At 39.1% G+C, this 20,792-nt stretch overlaps 1 protein-coding gene across 8 annotated transcripts in view; it reads right to left on the bottom strand.

Annotated features, from left to right (window-relative positions):
* chd9 (chromodomain helicase DNA binding protein 9) overlaps positions 1-20,792 on the bottom strand; it is a 98,053-nt gene that overhangs the window by 26,137 nt on the left and 51,124 nt on the right. For 7 of the 8 annotated variants that reach the window (XM_058089449.2, XM_058089450.2, XM_058089451.2 and 4 more), the window contains 12 exons: positions 16,592-16,694; positions 14,187-14,324; positions 12,312-12,380; positions 11,213-11,268; positions 9,792-9,909; positions 7,975-8,061; positions 7,603-7,740; positions 6,251-6,372; positions 5,471-5,714; positions 3,641-3,817; positions 1,993-2,136; positions 158-413 (listed from right to left, as the gene is read on the bottom strand). In XM_058089449.2, the coding sequence (XP_057945432.2) occupies positions 158-413; positions 1,993-2,136; positions 3,641-3,817; positions 5,471-5,714; positions 6,251-6,372; positions 7,603-7,740; positions 7,975-8,061; positions 9,792-9,909; positions 11,213-11,268; positions 12,312-12,380; positions 14,187-14,324; positions 16,592-16,694 (1,652 nt within the window). The remainder of the gene's footprint in view (positions 1-157; positions 414-1,992; positions 2,137-3,640; positions 3,818-5,470; positions 5,715-6,250; positions 6,373-7,602; positions 7,741-7,974; positions 8,062-9,791; positions 9,910-11,212; positions 11,269-12,311; positions 12,381-14,186; positions 14,325-16,591; positions 16,695-20,792) is intronic. The other variant, XM_078795571.1, reaches the window with a different exon arrangement.

Raw genomic sequence — 20,792 nt, 5'->3', positions numbered from 1 at the left:
GTCTCCTTTTTAGGTGCTCTTCAAGCAGATGCAGCAATAATCCCTCTAATGGTGTCATTGAACACGCAAACTAATCACACGCTGTGATGCGAGGATCTGTTAAGACAACCACTTTCATGTGATTAGTGACGCAAGCGCACACACAGGAAGCAGTTACCTTTGATGAGGTAGGGGTGGTTGCAGCACTTCCTCAGCTCCATCATGGTGTTGACCAGGTTGGGCATGTTGGACTGGCCGGCGCCTTTGGCCAGGAAAGAGAAGTTCTTCTCCAGGATGGCGCGGTAGTACTTCTTCTGGATGTTGGTGAGCTCCACCTCGATGATGGTTTCCTCCTTGGGCGCCAACTTCTTCTCCACGTCCTCCTTCAAACGCCGCAGCATCATCGGCTTCAGGATGCCCTGGAGCTTCTGCACCTGTTAGCCAATTAAAAAAAAAAGACGATTTAGATAGTGAAAGTTTTAAACAAAGCGACAATAAAAAGAGGTTATTATCCTGAGAGCTGGGATGTGTTATTGCGTGGAGCTCAAACAAAACCACAAGCTTGGAGGGCGGAAAAATACACAGCAGCTGTAAATGTTAAGTGCTGCGTCTGCTCACGAGAACATCGCAACTTGAGGTTGGTAGTTTTTTGTTTTTTTTTCTCTCCCACACTTTCCAAACAATTGCAGGCAAAGCCATTAGCATGGCTTCACTTGTTGCTTCCACCTATGTAGACCTCATTTTCACCATTTTACAGCACACGCTGTGTCTTATTAATGCATTTATTTTATTTTATTGTTTGATTATTTTATTTTATTGTTTGATTATTTTATTTTCATTTTAATATTTTAATATTTTAATATTTTAATGTTTTAATATTTTAATATTTTAATATTTTAATATTTTAATATTTTAATATTTTAATATTTTAATATTTTAATATTTGCATGTTTTAATATTTGCATGTTTTAATATTTTAATATTTTTTACATTTGAATATTTTTACATTTGAATATTTTTTTTTATTTTATTATTTTAGTATTTGTTATATTTTTATATTTTTTATATTTTTATATTTTTATATTTTTATATGTTATCATTTTCTCATTTGCTCATTTTCTCATTTTATTTTATTATTTTCTCATTTTATTATTTTATTTAATATAATACTATTTTATTATTTTGATATAATACTATTTTATTATTTTGATATAATATTATTTTATTATTTTATTATTTTATTATTTTATTATTTTATTATTTTATTATTTTATTATTTTATTGTTTTATTGTTTTATTGTTTTAAAATTAAAAATTAAAAATTAAAAATTAAAAATTAAAAATTAAAAATTAAAAATTAAAAATTAAAAATTAAAAATTAAAAATTAAAATTTAAAATTTAAAAATTAAAAATTAAAAATTTCATTAGTTTCAATTTAGTGGACCTGTATGGGTGAAAAGTCGCTTTAATTCAAGTAGTTTACCATTTTATCATACATAATATTTATGAACAAGGTCCATCATCCATCACTTGTTTATGTTGTTTTTATGCTTTGTTGTTGTGTCTGTATCATGTCCATGTGTTTTTAGAAAAGCACTTACAAATGAAATATATCTTTATTATTATTATTATTATTATTGTTGTTACAGGTCCACACCAGTGCAAACTACAAAGAAACCAAATGTTATTAAATTATCTTTACATCAGCGTCATGATGCTTCCGCCAATGTAGACCTCATTTTCACCGTTTTACAGCACACGCCGTGTCTTATTGATGCAGTGCAGCACTGATGAAATCATCAGAGAGGCTTCATAGTCAGAGACTAGTGTAACATTACGCCTAAATCAATATTAAATTAAGAGCGCTAATTACAAACTTCATGCCTGCAGGAATAAAATGAGTGCGTCTTAATATTGACACTTTGGGTGCAGTGGTGCAACGTAATCACGGTTGGGTAAGTTCCTCAATTCTAAGGTCACGTGACAGGTGTGTTACGAGGGTGTGGGTTCACCTGCTCTTCAGTTTTGAGGTCTCCAAACTCCTGCATGAAGGTGTTTTCCGAGGGGAAGCGCGCTGGCTCCAGGAAGTGAAGCAGGCTGAAGAGCTCCTCCACGGTGTTCTGGAGAGGGGTGCCCGTCAGCAGGACCTTGTGCTCCTGAAGAATGGAGATAAGCCAATAAAAATAAGCACGGGCTTATTCATGCTAGTACAATTCTGGACACAAACTGGGGTGCACTACTGGGCGGCGGCTGACTAATTTGCATCCGCTATAGGAAGTTGAGCTACTCGCTACACTTATGCACAACTCAAATATGAAAATATAATATATCTACAGCTCATACAAGGAAGTCTGAATCGCATTAATGTCAGTTCAGCTCAACGTCAATGTACAGAGCCATCCAAAACTTCTTTCAGGGCTCACTTCCAAATGTCTAAACCTCATTATCTTACACTTTGGAATTGTTTAACATGACAACACAACATGGTAACAGCATTTAGGGGTCAGAAAAGCATAATAAAAGCATAAAAAAGCATCAAAAAAGCACCAAAAAAGCATAATAGTTCCCCTTTTAGAGTGTTAAAATGTCACATTAAAAATATATGCCATTTTGGATTCAACCAAACTTGGAAGTTGAATAGCCATTATCATCATTATGTGCATTTTGCTTTTTCTTTGTTTTATTGGCATTCATTCATTCATTCAGACATAGTGCAGTTGCCAACGGTGATTAATCATTCATTCATTTTCGACCGCTCATGAGAGTCGCGGAGGGTGCTGGAGCCTATCCCAGCTGTCTTTGGGCGAGAGAGGTGGGTTACACCCTGGACTGGTGGCCAGCCAATCACAGGGCACATATAGACAAACAACCATTCACACTCACATTCATACCTATGGACAATTTGGAGTGGCTAATTAACCTAGCATGTTTCTAACCTAACATGACTAGATGATGGTATCATGTCGCTCAGGGGTCTTTTAAGAGTGTTTTTTCTTTAATTTAATGTAATTTAATTTAATTTAATTTAATTTAATTTAATTTAATTTAATTTAATTTATTCATTCATTCATTTTCTACCGCTTTTTCCTCACGAGCGTCGTGGGGGGGTGCTGGAGCCTATCCCAGCTGTCTTTGGGCGAGAGAGGTGGGTTACACCCTGGACTGGTGGCCAGCCAATCACAGGGCACATATAGACAAACAACCATTCACACTCACATTCATACCTATGGACAATTTGGAGTGGCTAATTAACCTAGCATGTTTTTGGAATGTGGGAGGAAACCGGAGTACTTATAAAACATGACTAGATGATGGTATCACGTCGCTCAGGGGCCTTTTAAGAGTGTTTTTTCTTTAATTTAATTTAATTTAATTTAATTTAATTTAATTTAATTTAATTTAATTTAATTTAATTTAATTTAATTTAATTTAATTTAGTTTAATTTAATTTAATTTAATTTAATTTAATTTAATTTAATTTAATACAGTGGTGACATTTTGATGCTTTTATGGCAGTCAAGGATTTTAACAAGCAACTTCCCTGGACAGTTAAAAGTTTTACAACGGCAGCAGTGTTCTCTATTGTTTTGGGATTCAAACAGCGTTTAAAAAAACGTTGAAATGTAATTGATCAAGAACATAAGCGACACTCGGACTTACGAGGCTCATGAGTTTAAAGCCCTCCAGCAACTTGCAGTTCTTGTTCTTGAGGCGGTGGGCCTCGTCGATGATGACGCAGCGCCACTCGATGGCGTTGAGTTCGGGGCAGCCGCCCAGAATCATCTCGAATGTAGTGATGACCGCCTGGAACTTGTAGGCGCCTCGAATGACGCGGCCCTTTAAAATAATAACAGAAAAAAAAACAAACATTATGAAATATTGTAAAACAAGAGCAAAGTCACTGGTGAGACTCAACCGCCGTCTCCCACTGGATTGTTTATCTGTCAGCGTGCGACGGGGAAGCGTCGACTCACTCCGCCTCTGCATTTGTAACCATCGCCTTGACAACGGGCCTCTCGGGGCCACTCAGTTATACAGCGTCCTCCTCCTCCTCCTCCTCCTCCTACAACCAGACGAGCCTCAGAAGAGCCTGAGACGCGCTGACAGCGAGCGTTCCGCTCAGAGGACGCCGTGACATCACGGTGCTGCCGCCCCGGGAGACTGCGAGGTGGCGGGCTTGGTTCTGCTCCTCTAAACCTCGCCTTTTATGAACATATGAACATACATGCTAACAGCCACTAAACCACCTGAAATCACATTAAAAAAATAATCTCAACTGACAACTGACACTAAATGTTGGATTAGTGCAGGGGTGGGCAAACTATGGCCCGGGGGCCACATCCGGCCCGCCAAGTGTTTGAATACGGCCCGCCCAATCTTTCCAAAGTATTTCATTTAAACCTTTGGATGGTTTTATCAATTTCGTTTTTTGACATGGTCTGTTGTTTACAAAGTGCTCCTGAAAAAGGGACACAAGCACATAATAATTATTATTATTATTATTAGATTATTATAATTATTATTAGAACTACTATGATTATTATAATTATTATATTAATGCTAATTATTATATTAATTATATATAATATTATTGTTATATTTGCATATTTTACATAATAATAATAATATAATAATAATTATTGTAATTTTATTGTAATTATTATAATATTTTATTATTTTTAAAATATTTAAATATAAATATAAAATAATAAATAATAATAGCAGATTGCATGACAATTTTACAGATACAAAAATACCAGGTGGACTGTTACGTGTAAAATATATAGTCTGCCCCCCCCCCGTGCTCCTGAAAAAGGGACACAAGCACATAATAATAAAAATTATTATTATTATTAGATTATTATAATTATTATTAGAACTATTATGATTATTATAATTATTATATTAATGCTAATTATTATATTAATTATATATAATATTATTGTTATATTTGCATATTTTACATAATAATAATATAATAATAATTATTGTAATTTTATTGTAATTATTATACTATTTTATTATTTTTAAAATATTTAAATATAAATATAAAATAATAAATAATAATAGCAGATTGCATGACAATTTTACAGATACAAAAATACCAGGTGGACTGTTACGTGTAAAATATATAGTCTGTTTATTTATTTTTCATCTTATTTTGTGCAGAAAAATAAAAATTAAGATATTTGAGAACAGTGGAATGTTTTATCAGAGCTTTTCTTGTAGAAAATCGCAACCAAAGCACGGAAAAAGTTTGTATATTTTTCTGTTTTTAATAAATGCGTTTTTTTTTGGGGGAAAACCTGATGTGGCCCAGTCTCACCCAGACCCAGGTAAATTGTGTTTGAGACCCCTGCCTTATATTGTCTATTATAAATGTCTAAAATTATCGATATACTTTTTAATATTGATACAGTATCGTGGAACAAAGTATCGCGATATGTCGCCGAAACAATATTTTCTTACACATCTATACTGCCCCCTTACCTGCGCGTCCCTGAAGTACATCTCGTACTGCTGCAGCATCTGCCTGCTGACCATGCTCCCGTGGTACACAATAACGTTCAGGTGGGTCCAGGTTCGGAATTCCCGCTCCCAGTTAGCAATGGTGGAAAGCGGTGCGATGATGAGGAACGGCGCCTTGATGCCCACGCGGTGGATCTCCTCCAGGAAGGTGATGGACTGGATAGTCTTTCCCAGGCCCATCTCGTCCGCCAGGATGCAGTTTCGCCTGAGGATGACGGGCAAACCAAAGGGAGTTTTGTTCGTTCCCTGACAAAGTGATGTTTTGAAAGGGTGGGTGGTTTCAAGCACATCATAAAACCGATCGGGAGATAAAAATAACGATGAAAAAAAAAGGATATTAAAAGACTGAAGAGAGCAGAGAGCATCAAGAGATGAGCTACGTAATCAAGACTCCTCCGCTCTCTTCCAGTGGGGCACTTAAGCGCCGTCCAGAGGGTGGGGGAGGGGGGACACGCCGCTATTCTCACTGGCCTCTTAAGCAGCTTTGCATTGCTGATGGATCTCACCGCGTGGGATCACACAGGAAGTAAGGCAAGCTGATCATTCAATTAACCACAGTTTCCTGTAGTTTTATCTACCTCTGCATGCGCTTCACAATGTCGACGGAGCGGTTTGCCAATTAACACTACGACAATATTGGTTCTGTTTCCGATGTGTTGTGCAATATTCTTGCTAATAAATTACCAAGCGAACAATTCATCGTGCATTTTCTCATGCACTCCACATCATCGTGAAACTGACCTGTTGTACCAGTTGAAAAGGAGCCAGTTGACGCCCTCCAGCTGGTAGTCCCTGAGGCTGTTGTCGTTCCGGTACTGTCGCGACTGCTCCCTCTTCTTCCACAGGTTGGCTGGGGGACGCTCCTATAATGGTAATGGTAATGGTAATGGTAATGGTAATGGTAATGGTTTTATTTCATTTGAACATGCATCAGATTACAATTGAATGCATCCCATAATCAGTTCACAGTTCCACATGTCCAAAAGGAGTAGGAAGAAGCAAAGCTTATTAAATCCAACCCCTCCATCTGGTACTTTTACAATCAGTAACTGTTACATTTGTTCACTTCCTGCTTTCCCATTATAATTTAAGTTTTTGTTTTTTTTAACTTAATTTTTTTAATTATAATTTTAATGTTTTTGTCACCTAATTTTACAATCAGTAACTGTAACATTTGTTCACTTCCTGCTTTCCTAATATAATTTTAAGTTATCTATTTATTTTTTATTTTAATTTTAAAGCTTATTAAATCCTACCCCTCCATCTAGTACTTTTACAATCAGTAACTGTTACATTTGTTCACTTCCTGCTTTCCCATTATAATTTAAGTTTTTTGTTTTTTTAACTTTATTTTTTTAATTTAATAATTTAACTTTAATTTTAATTTTAATTTTGTCACGTACTTCGAAGTACGAGGTGATATGACCATCCAATGACATAATGGCTTTTTAATTTAATTGTAAAGTTTTGTTGTTGTTTCTTTTTTTTTTTTTTTTTTTTTTTATTAAATAAGACATCCGACTTGCAAGTCATGTTGCCAGTTTGTATGTTTAAAAGTTGAAATACTTAGAAAGCAACCGGCGGGCCGGATTGAAGCTCTTGGTGGGCCGCATGTGGCCCGCGGGCTGTAGCTTGCCCATCCCTGCCCTAAATGATAACAGCAGGGACGTTACGTTTAAGGTTTTTTATTATTTTTTATTATTTTAAAATTTTTGTCACATACCGAAGTACGAGGTGATATGACCATACAATGACATAATAGTCATATAAGTAATATAAATATAGAATATTAAAGAATAAAAATGAAATAAAATATATTTTATTATAAACTATAAAATTATTACATTTTTATTTAATTAAATAATTATTATTTATTTATATATAATTATTATATGTATATATAATAATAAAATAAAATTATTAAAAACTATAAACTATAAACTAAAAAATAAAAAAAAGTTTATAGTGCATTTTAAGAAAAAATAATGGTAAACACAGAAATTAAACTCCACCACATACATATATGTTGACTAAAATACATAATTAAAAAAAGAGATGAATACAGCCGCATTGGCGACAACATGTCCACTTACCACCCTGCGCGAGTCGGGCTTGGCTGCCTGCAGCTGCTCAAACTCTTCTATCTTGCTCTGATCCACGTCGTCCTTCAGCTCCCAGGTGCTGTCCTCGTACGGCAGCGAGCACCACTTCACCAGATAGTACACCACCTCCTGCCGAGACAGGAACGCACGGGGGCAGACGGAGAATGAGGACTGGAAAAGACGGCGCCGCTTTAAGAGCGTTTATAAAAGGGACCGCCGGCAAGCCCATTAGCTTGGCCTTGGGCACTTGTCAGGTACAAAGGCTGCACTCGAGTGGAGACGATACGCAACTCAACTGTGAGGAGAAAACTCGCACCTAACAGATATGATTACCGCGTAGAAAAAAATAATAATAATTTTTACCTCCCCGGTGTCTTTATCCTCACAATAAGACACCTCGAGCACTCGGTCCACCTCGACGTAGTCTGGGTTGAAGGGCTCTTCTTCCATCTAGGAATCACAAGAGGGAGACAAAGATGGAGAATCATAAATATATGTACATAAAGACACACAAATACATACAAAAGTAGATACAAAGTTAAATCAGATTAATCACGGTTTTACAATGAATTAATTATGATTAATCACAACACCCTCGGCCATCTCTGTGTGGAGTTTGCATGTTCTCCCTGTGTTTTCTCCAGGGACAAGAGAGGCGGGGTACACCCTGGACTGGTGGCCAGCCAATCACAGGGCACATATAGACAAACAACCATTCACACTCACATTCATACCTATGGACAATTTGGAGTCGCTAATTAACCTAGCATGTTTTTGGAATGTGGGAGGAAACCGGAGTACCCGGAGAAAACCCACGCATGCACGGGGAGAACATACAAACTCCACACAGAGATTTACATAGCTGGTTTTCTTTTTCTTTTTTAGTCGGGAACTGATATTTTCCTGTAATTTACGTAGCTGGTTTCTCCCTTTTTTAGTCAGGAACTGATATTTTTCTGAAACTTACGTAGCTGGTTTTTCTCCCTTTTTAGTCGGGAACTGATATTTTCCTGAAATTTACGTAGCTGGTTTCTCTCTTTTTTAGTCAGGAACTGATATTTTTCTGAAACCTACATAGCTGGTTTTCTCACTTTTTTAGTTGGGAACTGATATTTTCCTGAAATTTACATAGTTGTTTTTCTCCCTTTTTAGATGGGAACTTATATTTCCCTGTAACTTACATAGCTGATTTTCTCCCTTTTTTAGTTGGGAACTGATATTTTCCTGTAACTTACGTAGCTGGTTTTCTCCCTTTTTTTAGTTGGGAGAAAAGCCATGCATGCACGGGGAGAACGGGGTGGAATTGAACACTGGTCTCCTAGCTGTGAGGTCTGCGCGCTAACCACTCGACCACCGTGCCGCCAGTGTGAATGGTTGTTTGTCTAAATGTGCCCTGTAGATTGGATGGCGACCAGTGACCCGGCCTCTCTCGCCCGAAGACAGCTGGGATAGGCTCCAGCACCCCTGCGGGATTCTAAAAAAATGCTAGGTTAATTAGCGACTCCAAATTGTCCACAGGTATGAATGTGAGTGTGAATGGTTGTTTGTCTATATGTGCCCTGTGATTGGCTGGCCACCAGTCCAGGGTGTACCCCGCCTCTCTCGCCCGAAGACAACTGGGATAGGCTCCAGCACCCTCCGCGACTCTCATGAGGATAAGCGGTAGAAAATGAATGAATGATTAATCACTGCATTATGTCTGAAATATGAGAATTTACTGTTTTATTTGTTATATATTTGTATGTATTGACTGCACCAAATTAAGTGAATATGTCCATCAAGTCTAAAAATCCTTTGTTCCAACACTGGTCTCTTTTATAGTAGTTTCATAACAGAAAATATGAATCACACTTTAAAGCGTGTTATTATGAGCAATGAGGGGTTGACTTCATAGACTTAAAAGGTAAATGTACTCCTTTTCAGTGTATTTTTCTGGCATACTTAAATGTAGAAAATTGTACATGGACTTAAGATTTATACAAAGCAAGTGATAAGAATATCCACGCTGTGTTTTTCTTTATATTGTTTACACACACGTGCCTACCCACACATCTAAATAAGCGTGCTCACAACATCCACGCAAATGTGTTATATGCATAATAAGCATGTAGGCAACACACACACACTCGTCACAAATGTCAGCCGCACGCACGCACGCACGCACACACACGGCGTCTTACGTCGGCGAAGAAGAGCGCCCTCTGTGCCTGTTTCATCTTGAAGCGTTTGATCTTCTGCTGGATCCTCTTGTCCTTCTCCAGCTGCTCCTCTGCGGCCCACTCACAGTGGAGGTAGGAGCTGCACAAAACACACACAAACACACACATATAGTGAGTGAAAGGAACGTGAGAGAGCCTGAAAAGGAACCTTGTGAAAATACATCCTGCAATTAGCAGGTGTGATCAACCCCCCCCCCCCCCAGTTCTAAATATCACCAAGTCTCTATTTAGTAAGACACTGGACCAAAACCAAAAGTAAAACGTTCAAGAAAATATGCTTCAAAAGTTCTTTTTTTGGCATTTTTACACAAGTATATCCTTTAACAAGAGTGAACAAAAATGAAAATATAGCAATACTGCGAGGTTTTATTTTGCGGCCCCCGGGCGACACTTTGGACACCAATGGCATCACAAGAGGGAGACAAAGATGGAGAATCAACTGGAGTACCGACTCGCCATCTGGAATAAAAATGCACATACGTATGTACATATACAAAAGTAGATACAAAGTTAAATCAGATTAATCAGGGTTTACAATTAATTAATCATGATTAATCACAACACCCTCGGCCATCTCATTCCAAAAACATACTCAGTTAATTAGCTTTTTTTTGGCATTTTTACACAAGTATATCCTTTAACAAAAGTATCAGTAATGATACGGTGAACAACAATGAAAATATAGCAATACTGCGAGGTTTTATTTTGCGGCCCCCGGGCGACACTTTGGACACCAATGGCATCACAAGAGGGAGACAAAGATGGAGAATCAACTGGAGTACCTACTCGCCATCTGGAGTAAAAATGCACATATGTACATAAACAAAAGTAGATACAAAGTTAAATCAGATGAATCAGGGTTTTACAATTAATTAATCATGATTAATCACAACACCCTCGGCCATCTCTGTGTGGAGTTTGCATGTTTTTTTTGGCATTTTACACAAGTATATCCTTTAACAAGAGTATTAGTAATAATACGGTGAACAAAAATGAAAATATAGCAATACTGTGAGGTTTTATTTTGCGGCCCCCGGGCGACACTTTGGACACCAATGGCATAAATCAGCAAAGAACATTAAAAGGAACTTTTATTCATTTTTATTTTATTTCATCATCTGACAAGCCAACTATTAAGAGCGATATCTATTTCCTGCATCTTAAATACTTTATGGCCTGAAAACATTCTCCATAATAGGAACCCTGTTCTTTTTTGTAATTTAACATTATTTTACGAGTTTCTCTCTTTTGATATTTTTAGAATGAATAAATTGGATATACTGCATCTCTCCCGTGGATGGTGACCATACATGAAATCGATTACTCGTAAACAAGTCACATGACAATGCATGCCAAGCATAAACAAACAGAAAAGGACTTACTAGTTTTTGTATTTGACAAAAAATTCCTCCACTTCCACCACCAATCCTGGAGAGATCTGGACCAGGATAGAAATAAAAAAAATAAAAAATAAACATAAACACAGAGGCAAAACAACAATTGACCAAAAATAGACATTTAACATGTTGCTATAAAGCAGTGCTGGGTAGGGGCTGCCAACGTGTACACATTTGCTGTACTCAACATGCAATTTGACTCCTTGAATACGCTTCTGCATTTTGTTGTATTTTCCTGGTTGCACAGTACAAATAAATAAATAGATACTAGTTTCTCAACAGTATCTCAAAACAGGGGGCGGGTATTAAAACATTTTTGAGAAAATAAGTGAGAGCCATTGCTCTAAACCAGGGGTCTCAAAGTCAATTTACTTGGGGGCCACTGGAGCTAGGGTCTGGGCGAGACTGGGACGCATCAGGTTTTCCAAAAGAAAAAAAAATTAAAAATAAAAAAATTACTAAAAATTCCACTGTTCTCAAATATTTAACTTTTAATTTTTCTGCACAAAATAAGATGAAAAATAAATAAACAAATCAAGAATAAAGAAAATCAATCAATCAGTAATAAATAAATATAATAATAATAATAAAACAATAAATAATAAAAACTTAAGAAACCACATATAGTTGGTGGGTAGACAAATTATTTTTTTCAGATTAAAATTAACAAAGCATTATTAGAGCCCTGTAGACATGACAAAATTTATACTTATATTTATACTTTTTTTATTTACAACATATTGTGCAACTGCCGGGTCTTGAGACACATGCTAACTCGCAAACTAGAGAGCTAGCGACCTAAACGGTAGCCTTCAAGTTATTTCCTTTAAACTTAAATAGCCAAAAACGTACCACTTCCACATGGATAGGGAGTATAACTATTAACAGTTATTTAACCTTTAACATGAACATTAATCAAACGTAATAATTTTTTCTGGGTACATGATACCATACGGCATCCATATCAAACTTGCCGCACTAACATTAAACTTTCATATCAAGGCGGGGGCCTCAAACTAGTGTCCGGCGGGCCACATTTGGCCCGCGGGGCCGCGTGTTTGAGACCCCTGCTCTAAACCATTACCTCTTTCTTGACGACACGGGACGACATGATCTTGTCAACGACGGCAGCGTCTTCTTCACTGGGGTTCTCCTGCAAAATAAAGATAAGAGGAAACATGGACTACTGTCTAATAAGTGAACGCCTCGGGACACCTCCACGCCGCGGTCACATGAGGCTTTTTTTGGAGAGTTTCTAATCTAACTCGGGAGTCTTTTAGAGACGCTCGTAAATTGTGCGGGTTGTAAAAAGCCCTGAGGTGAAATTGAGATTTTCGGACAGTTTTAATAATTTAGTGAGGTTGTAACATTTTCTCTCTTGAGCTGCGCTGCGCCGTTAAACTTGGCTTATAATTTAGATTTCATTCATAAAAGCAACTCCCCACTATAGTTATAGAATAGAAAAGTGTGTTGATAACCATAGAACCAGAAATGGAACATCAGAAAGGTTATATCAGGTTGAAGGACATAAAGAGGATGGATAAACTGATCTGGAAAGCCAAACAAGCTCAGTCGGAGGTGTTTGTACCCACAGCATCGGACAATAGACAGACTCCTGCAGTTCCATTCACACAGTAAACGCTACATGACTTCATTCATTCATTCTGCATGCCACTATTCCAACCAAGCAAATTCCCTTGTGGATCAACAAAGTCTGTCTACGGCTACAATGTGGCTAAAAGGACATTAAGCCAGCAAAAGAACCGCAATCCGATTTTTGGGGTGTAAAAATATGAGCTAGAAATCTCAAATATACAACATAAGGTGGCCAGAAATATTTCAATATTGACCAAAGCTACATTTGTTCTCATTCAGAAATCCCTCCACACTCTTTATTGCTCTCTGGTTCTACCATATCTTACTTATTGTGTGGAAATATGGGCTAATAACTATAAAAGCAATCTTCACTCGCTAAATGTACTGCAAAAAAGGTCAGTAAGGATAATTCATAATGGCGCCTACACAGAACATACCAACTCCTTATTTCTAAAATCACAAATACTTCAACTTGCTGATATAGTTCATCTTCAAACAGCTAAAATAATATAATAATAAGAAAATTAAAATTAAAATTAAAATTAAAAACTTAAATTATATTAGGAAAGCAGGAAGTGAACAAATGTAACAGTTACTGATTGTAAAAGTATGTGACAAAAAATTAAAATTAAAATTAAAATTAAAATTAAAATTAAAATTAAAATTAAAATTAAAATTAAAATTAAAATTAAAATTAAAATTAAAATTAAAATTGGAAAGCAGGAAGTGAACAAATGTAACAGTTACTGATTGTAAAAGTATGTGACAAAAAAAATTAAAATTAAAATTAAAATTAAAATTAAAATTAAAATTAAAATTAAAATTAAAATTAAAATTAAAATTAAAATTAAAATTAAAATTAAAATTAAAATTAAAATTAAAATTAAAATTAAAATTAAAAAAATATTCGTTAAAAAAATAAAGAAATGACTTAAATTATATTAGGAAAGCAGGAAGTGAACAAATGTAACAGTTACTGATTGTAAAAGTACCAGATGGAGGGGTAGGATTTAATAAGCTTTGCTTCTTCCTACTCCTTTTGGACAATGTGGAACCAAGAACTGATTATGGGATGTACTCAATTGTAATCTGATGCATGTTCAAATGAAATAAAACCATTACCATTATTTCCATTATTTCCTACAGAACAATTTGTTTTGAAACAGGTTCCACAGCAATAAACTTTTCATTTCTGCATGCTAAAATAAAGGTCTAAAATATTGTTGACTTTTTGCAGATCCTGTTTTTTGTTTTCATTGTCCAACCACATTCACCATTAAAGAGGAATGGGAACACGTTGCTGGGAAGTGCTGAACTCCTACTGTATGAATCATAAGTACTTTAAACCCGGTCAAGTACTCACGACAAAGAGCTGTACCGCGGGCTCCTTGGACGCCGCCTTCTTGGCCTTGACGATCACTTTGCCGTCCTCGTCCGACAACCTGGCCTCCAGCTCTTCGGCGTACTTCTTCCTCTTCACCTGCCGATTAGATCGCCTCTTCTGGTGCGACACAGGAGATCAATACGGTTAGAAAAACAAGCGTTGACTCAAACAGGACACAATTATCATCCGGAAAGTTACTAGAAATAGACACAAGATTTACTGAATAATTAACAATATCACAGTGTTTATGGCGGCACAGCGGACGAGTGGTTAGCATGCAGACCTCACAGCTAGGGGACCAGAGTTCAATTCCACCCTCGGCCATCTCTGTGTGGAGTTTGCATGTTCTCCCCGTGCATGCGTGGGTTTCCTCCCACATTCCAAAAACATGCTAGGTTAATTAGCGACTCCAAATTGTCCATAGGTATGAATGTGAGTGTGAATGGTTGTTTGTCTATATGTGCCCTGTGATTGGCTGGCCACCAGTCCAGGGTGTACCCCGCCTCTCGCCCAAAGACAGCGACACTTGTGAGGATAAGCGGTAGAAAACAAATGAATGAATGAACAGTGTTTATGGCGGCACGGCGGTCAAGTGGTTAGCGTGCAGGTGACCAGGGTTCAATTCCACCCTCGGCCATCTCTGTGTGGAGTTTGCATGTTCTCCCCGTGTGCATGCGTGGGTTTTCTCCGGGTACTCCGGTTTCCTCCTACATTCCAAAAACATGCTAGGTTAATTAGCGACTCCAAATTGTCCATAGGTATGAATGTGAGTGTGAATGGTTGTTTGTCTATATGTGCCCTGTGATTGGCTGGCCACCAGTCCAGGGTGTACCCCGCCTCTCGCACGAAGACAGCTGGGATAGGCTCCAGCAACCCCCCCGCAACCCGGTGAATGAATGGCCCACTATAAATAGATACTTTATAAAACTTGATTTCACCGGCTCATAAACACATTATAATGGGACTGTGTAGCTTGCCTTTTTAACGGGACAATAACAATGTTAACCTACTGTAAGTTTCGAACAATATGTTTTCAAATGGATTCGGTATATGGCGCTCGGTGCGTAGGAAGTTTTTTTTTTTTTTTTTTTTTTTTTTTTTTTTGTGTGTGTCCCGTCCAGCCAGGGAGACAGTCGAGAGATAGAGAGACAAAAACAGCAGCAACAACAATTCCCATAACAACAACAGTGACAAACAGAACAGTTAAATGTCAATAACGGCTAAAGGTCACAATGGAGATGATATCACTGAAATGTATGGAGGAAGTGTTTTAATTCTCATGTCTGTGTGAAAGGAGGAAGTCACGAAAGAGGATGACACCATGTCGCCTCGTGTTACAAAAACACCCGACTCGCCTTCGACATCATTTTGAATTCTTTTCATTCTTTAGGGTTATAACGTGAAAAAAAAAAACGAGTGACGTTAAAATAAAACATCAAGCTGCGTCCCCTTGAAGTCTGATTCGCTGAACGTCCGAATAAACGCTCCGTCGCTGTCAGCACATTCTTTATTCGACTCTGTGAAGGTGCTATTGTTCTTGTTTTGACCTCATGCATTGAATGTGCACTGAGCGTCGAGCCGCGATTGTTGTTATAATTTAATTTTACTATCAAATAAGCTGATGAAGAGACAAAAAAATACACGTTAACCCCTTCTGTTGTGTATTTGCTGTTAGCTATGTAGCTAAAAATTGCAACACAACAACAGAAATCTGCGATTTTGAGGACGGCGTTGTTGATAAAATGACCCCAGCATGGCAAAGCTGATCACATGACAAGCAAAACATACACCACATGACCAAGGCCATCATAGTGCCTCCCTTTGTTTACATATTTTGCCTGACTCTCACTTGTCTTCAGTCTCTCTAGTGGCAGCGTGGTCGGTCCAATACCCGTTTCCAGGTAACGTCCCTGCTGTTATCATTAAGGGCAGGGGTGGGCAAGCTACGGCCCCGGGGGCCCACATGCGGCCCACCAAGAGTTAGAATCCGGCCCGCCAGTTGATTTCTAAGTATTTCAACTTTTAAACATACAAACTGGTAACATGACTTGCAAGATGTCTTATTTAGTAAAAAAATAAAAAGAAACAACAACAAAACTTTACAATTAAATTAAAAAGCCACAGCATTTCAGTATGTGGAATCAAACTATATATATCACTATATTGACACTTACTATGGTACCCATTATGTAAAATGTAAAAAAATAAAAATAAAAATAAAAATAAAAATAAAAATAAAAATAAAAATAAAAATAAAAATAAAAATAAAAATAAAAATAAAAAGCAGGAAGTGAACAAATGTAACAGTTACTGATTGTAAAAGTATTAGATGGAGGGGTAGAATAACATAACATATCATAACATGTAATAATAAGGGATCTTACAGAGTCTTTCGAGGTGTGTCGAGATGGAGGGTCTTCGTCCGAGTCCTCTTCTGATGAGTCAGGCTTCCTCTTCTTCTTCTTCTCAATCTTGATGACAATTTTCCTGAGGAGCAAAACAACAATTTAGTTCATGAGGTTTGATCAGAAGCCTTTTCTACCGTGGGCTGGCTCTCCACAGCAGATGGCGTGTTTCCATCTCGCCCTGTACTTTACATTGTTCTCCGTCAGTCCTATCATCTGTATGTCCCATCTAACCACATTTACCAACCATCTCTTTGGTCTTCCCCTTCTCCTCCCGAGCAGCCCCATCTTCAGCATCCATCGACCAAAAATAACCACCATGGCTCCTTCTCACATGGCCAAACCATTTCAGTCCGGCCTCTCTGACCTCGTCTGCTCGTTTCTAATCCCGTCTATCCCGGTCACTCCCGATGAAAATGTAAACATCTTCATCTCTGCCTCCTGTCTGCTGGTCAGCGCTACCGTCATCAGAGTTGGTCTCACTACTGACTTCACTGATACTCGTTTGTCACAAGAGACTCTTGACACTCTTTTGCTTTCCTCGACACCCTTTCATCATCTCCAGCTCATTCCGACAACTCTCCAGGTTTACTTCGACCTGCTCTCACAATGACATCATTGTCCATGAAGCCTCCTGTCTGACCTCGTCTGTCAATCCGTCCATCACCGCAGCAAACAAGAAAGCTTGATGCAGGCCGACTTCAACCTGGAACCAATCTGTGTCACCCACAGTGCACCTCACTGCTGCCCTGTTACCCTTGTGCATGTCCTGTATAAATCCAACATACTTCTGTCACCACATATTTTCCTTGCAGTCTCTCGTACGCTTTCTCAAAATCCACAAAGTTACAATAAAACTCATTGTGTTCTCTGTTTTATTTCTCCAAGGGTGATAAAATACTAGCGTGAACACGCTATCCGCTATCTGATTGAATTGTCATACTGGCGGTGGCGTGACGCAGCAAGATACGGGAGGAAGGCCAGTGGAAATGTAAATACACAGCTCCAGGGAGGTTCCCGTTGTATGCTTATATCACACAATTATTTGTTAGCTCTTCAGTTGGTCGCCACCGGGCTCGTACAAAGTAGGTATGTTTAGGTATCGGTATGTTTCAGTTTGAGTCCAACCTTATGGAATCGATTAATAAACGCTAAACAAGGTTCCATTGTAAAGCCAAATCAAAAAATCAAAAAAAAAAAAAATAATAAACGTCCGGCTGCACGGTGGTCGAGTGGTTAGCACCCGGGCCTCACAGCTAGGGGACCCGAGTTCAATTCCACTCTCGGCCATCTCTGTGTGGAGTTTGCATGTTCTCCCCGTGCAAGCGTGGGTTTTCTCCAAATTGTCCATAGGTATGAATGTGAGTGTGAATGGTTGTTTGTCTATATGTGCCCTGTGATTGGCTGGCCACCAGTCCAGGGTGTACCCCGCTTCTCGCCTGAAAACAGCTGGGATAGGCTCCAGCACCCCCTTGTGAGGATAAGTGATAGAAAATGAATGAATGAATATTAATAATAATAACAAAAAAGGGCTGCACGGCGGTCGAGACCCGAGTTCAATTCCACCCTCGGCCATCTCTGTGTGGAGTTTGCATGTTCTCCCCGTGCATGCGTGGGTTTTCTCCGGGTATTCCGGTTTCCTCCCACATTCCAAAAACATGCTAGGTTAATTAGCCACTCCAAATTGTCCATAGGTATGAATGTGAGTGTGAATGGTTGTTTGTCTATATGTGCCCTGTGATTGGCTGGCCACCAGTCCAGGGTGTACCCCGCCTCTTGCCCAAAGACGGCTGGGGTAGGCTCCAGCATGCACCTGTGATCCTTGTGAGGATAAGCGGTAGAAAATGAATGAATATTAATAACAAACAAAAAAGGTCGAGTGGTTAGTGCGCAGACCTCACAGCTAGGAGACCCGAGTTCAATTCCACCCTCGGCCATCTCTGTGTGGAGTTTGCAAGTTCTTCCCGTGCATGTTTTCTCCGGGTACTCCGGTTTCCTCCCACATTCCAAAAACATGCTAGGTTAATTAAATTGTCCAAATTGTCCATAGGTATGAATGTGAGTGTGAATGGTTGTTTGTCTATATATGCCCTGTGATTGGCTGGCAACCAGTCCAGGGTGTTTGCGGTACCAAATGAATGAATGAATGGAAAAACAACGTCCTGTATTGAGTGTCTCCACTGTAATTTTAATTTCTCCTGAAAGGCTCAGTTCGGCCATATATCAAATTAGAATTAACGCCGACCTTCACCAAGGACAAAGAATCCTAATTTGAATTGGCAATAAATTAAAAAACGCCCATCCTCCTGCATATGCCTGAATTGTATTATTTGTGCGTTAATTACTGAGAAAGGAAATAAATCAAACAAATGGAAGAAACCACCTTCTCCATTTTGTCTGTTACCACAATAAAAATTAAATTGCACGTCAATGCAGCAAACAAGAATGGATGGAAAAGCTACCTTAAAACGTACAAAAACAAAAAAGACATTGGAGCATTTCCATTTCAGCCCCTCTGGCATGGGTGCGCGTATGTGCATGCGTGCGTGCGTGCGTGCATATGTGCGTGCGCGGTGGGGGTGGATGGTGTAGGTTAATTGCACTGTGTCTCCATGTTTCAACTCCAACAAAGACCCAACACGGGACAAAAAATGTGGACCTGCCTGTTATTCTGCTGCAAGATGACGTATGTTTGCTAAAAAAAAAAAATTATCACTAATAAACAAGTACGCTAAAAACGCTGACATGTCTAATTTGCCGTTGCAATGACGCTTGCAGCTGGCGAGTCAAGGTCGTGAGATTCACTTGAAGACCCAGAAGGAGCCCAGATGAAGATAGCCGTGCTGACTGAATGTATTATTTAGACAAGAAAAGGGGGAAAAAAGCAGATTCCTACAGCAGTGCAGTGCTATAAAGAGCTGCCTCTTCTTCCTGCTGGCCCCTCCTCCTTCTCTCCCGGCCCATGATATTACATTTCACATATCCTCCGACAATGACACTTTACGGTTGCCACGCAACGTGCCCTTGAGAGGCGTGTTGGGCTCTTGGTGGTGACATCACATCCTGTGAAAGGCAACACCGGTACGCGTCCGCTTTGTCGGCCTCGTCTGACAGGGAGGGCAGAGAAATGTGCCGAGTCAGAGCATCACCGACTCGATTGGCTGTGACATCTAAAAAAGGTTAGAGAGACACGAAAAAGCCACATTGGACGACTAATGAAAATATGTCTGCCGCTGAATAATAGTGTCACATTGCCGAGCGGCAGCTCTGCAGATTACAGGAGACAACGGGGATCAAGCGACGCTGATCCCCCCCCCCATGCAAAGGAAAACCTGAAGTGTGAAACAAGATATTTGAAGGCTGTGAAATCGTCAATAGAGGCGCTTTGAGGTGGTTCCCTGGTACCGCCGATCTAGCTGGCGAAACACTGGACCACCCGCTGTTTTACAAGCAATGGCTTTGACAACACACCTGCTACACAAGCTAACGTGGCTTCAGTTCAATGGCGGGAGCAAAACATCCATCCATCTATCAGTTTTCTATCCTTATCCTCAGGAGGGTCGCAGGGGTACGCTGGAGCCTATCCCAAACTCCACACATTCCAAAAACATGCTAGGTTAATTGGCGACTCCAAATTGTCCATAGGTATGAATGTGAGTGTGAATGGTTGTTTGTCTATATGTGCCCTGTGATTGGCTGGCCACCAGTCCCGCCTCTTGCCCGAAGACAGCTGGGATAGGCTCCGGCACCCCGGCGACCCTCGTGAGGTAGAAAATGAATAAATGGCAGCAGTGGCAGTCCACCCTCCAATGCAGCCCACCACTACAGCTTAAAAAATAGTGAAAACCCCGCATAGTTTGGTGTTTGAGGGGATGACTTCACAGACAGCTGGGATAGGCTCCAGCACCCTGGCGACCCTTGTTAGGATAAGCGCTGGAAAATGAATGAATTAATAAATGACAGCAGTGGCAGTCTGCCCTCCAACGCAGCCCACCACTACAGCTTCAAAAAAATAGTGGAAACCCTGCATAGTTTGGTGTTTGAGGGGTTGACTTCATAGACAGCTGGGATAGGCTCCAGCACCCCGGCGACCCACGCGAGGATAAGCGGTAGAAAATGAATGAATGAATGACAGCAGTGGCAGTCCGCACTCCAACGCAGCCCACCACTACAGCTTCAA

The sequence above is a fragment of the Doryrhamphus excisus genome, linkage group LG13 (genome assembly GCF_037039965.1).
Source record: "Doryrhamphus excisus strain RoL-2023G ecotype Guam linkage group LG13, RoL_Dexc_Guam_v1.1, whole genome shotgun sequence".
Taxonomy (NCBI): Eukaryota; Metazoa; Chordata; class Actinopteri; order Syngnathiformes; family Syngnathidae; genus Doryrhamphus; species Doryrhamphus excisus.
The sequence above is the reverse complement of the archived record's forward strand: the minus strand, read 5'-3'. Positions and strand labels throughout refer to the sequence as shown.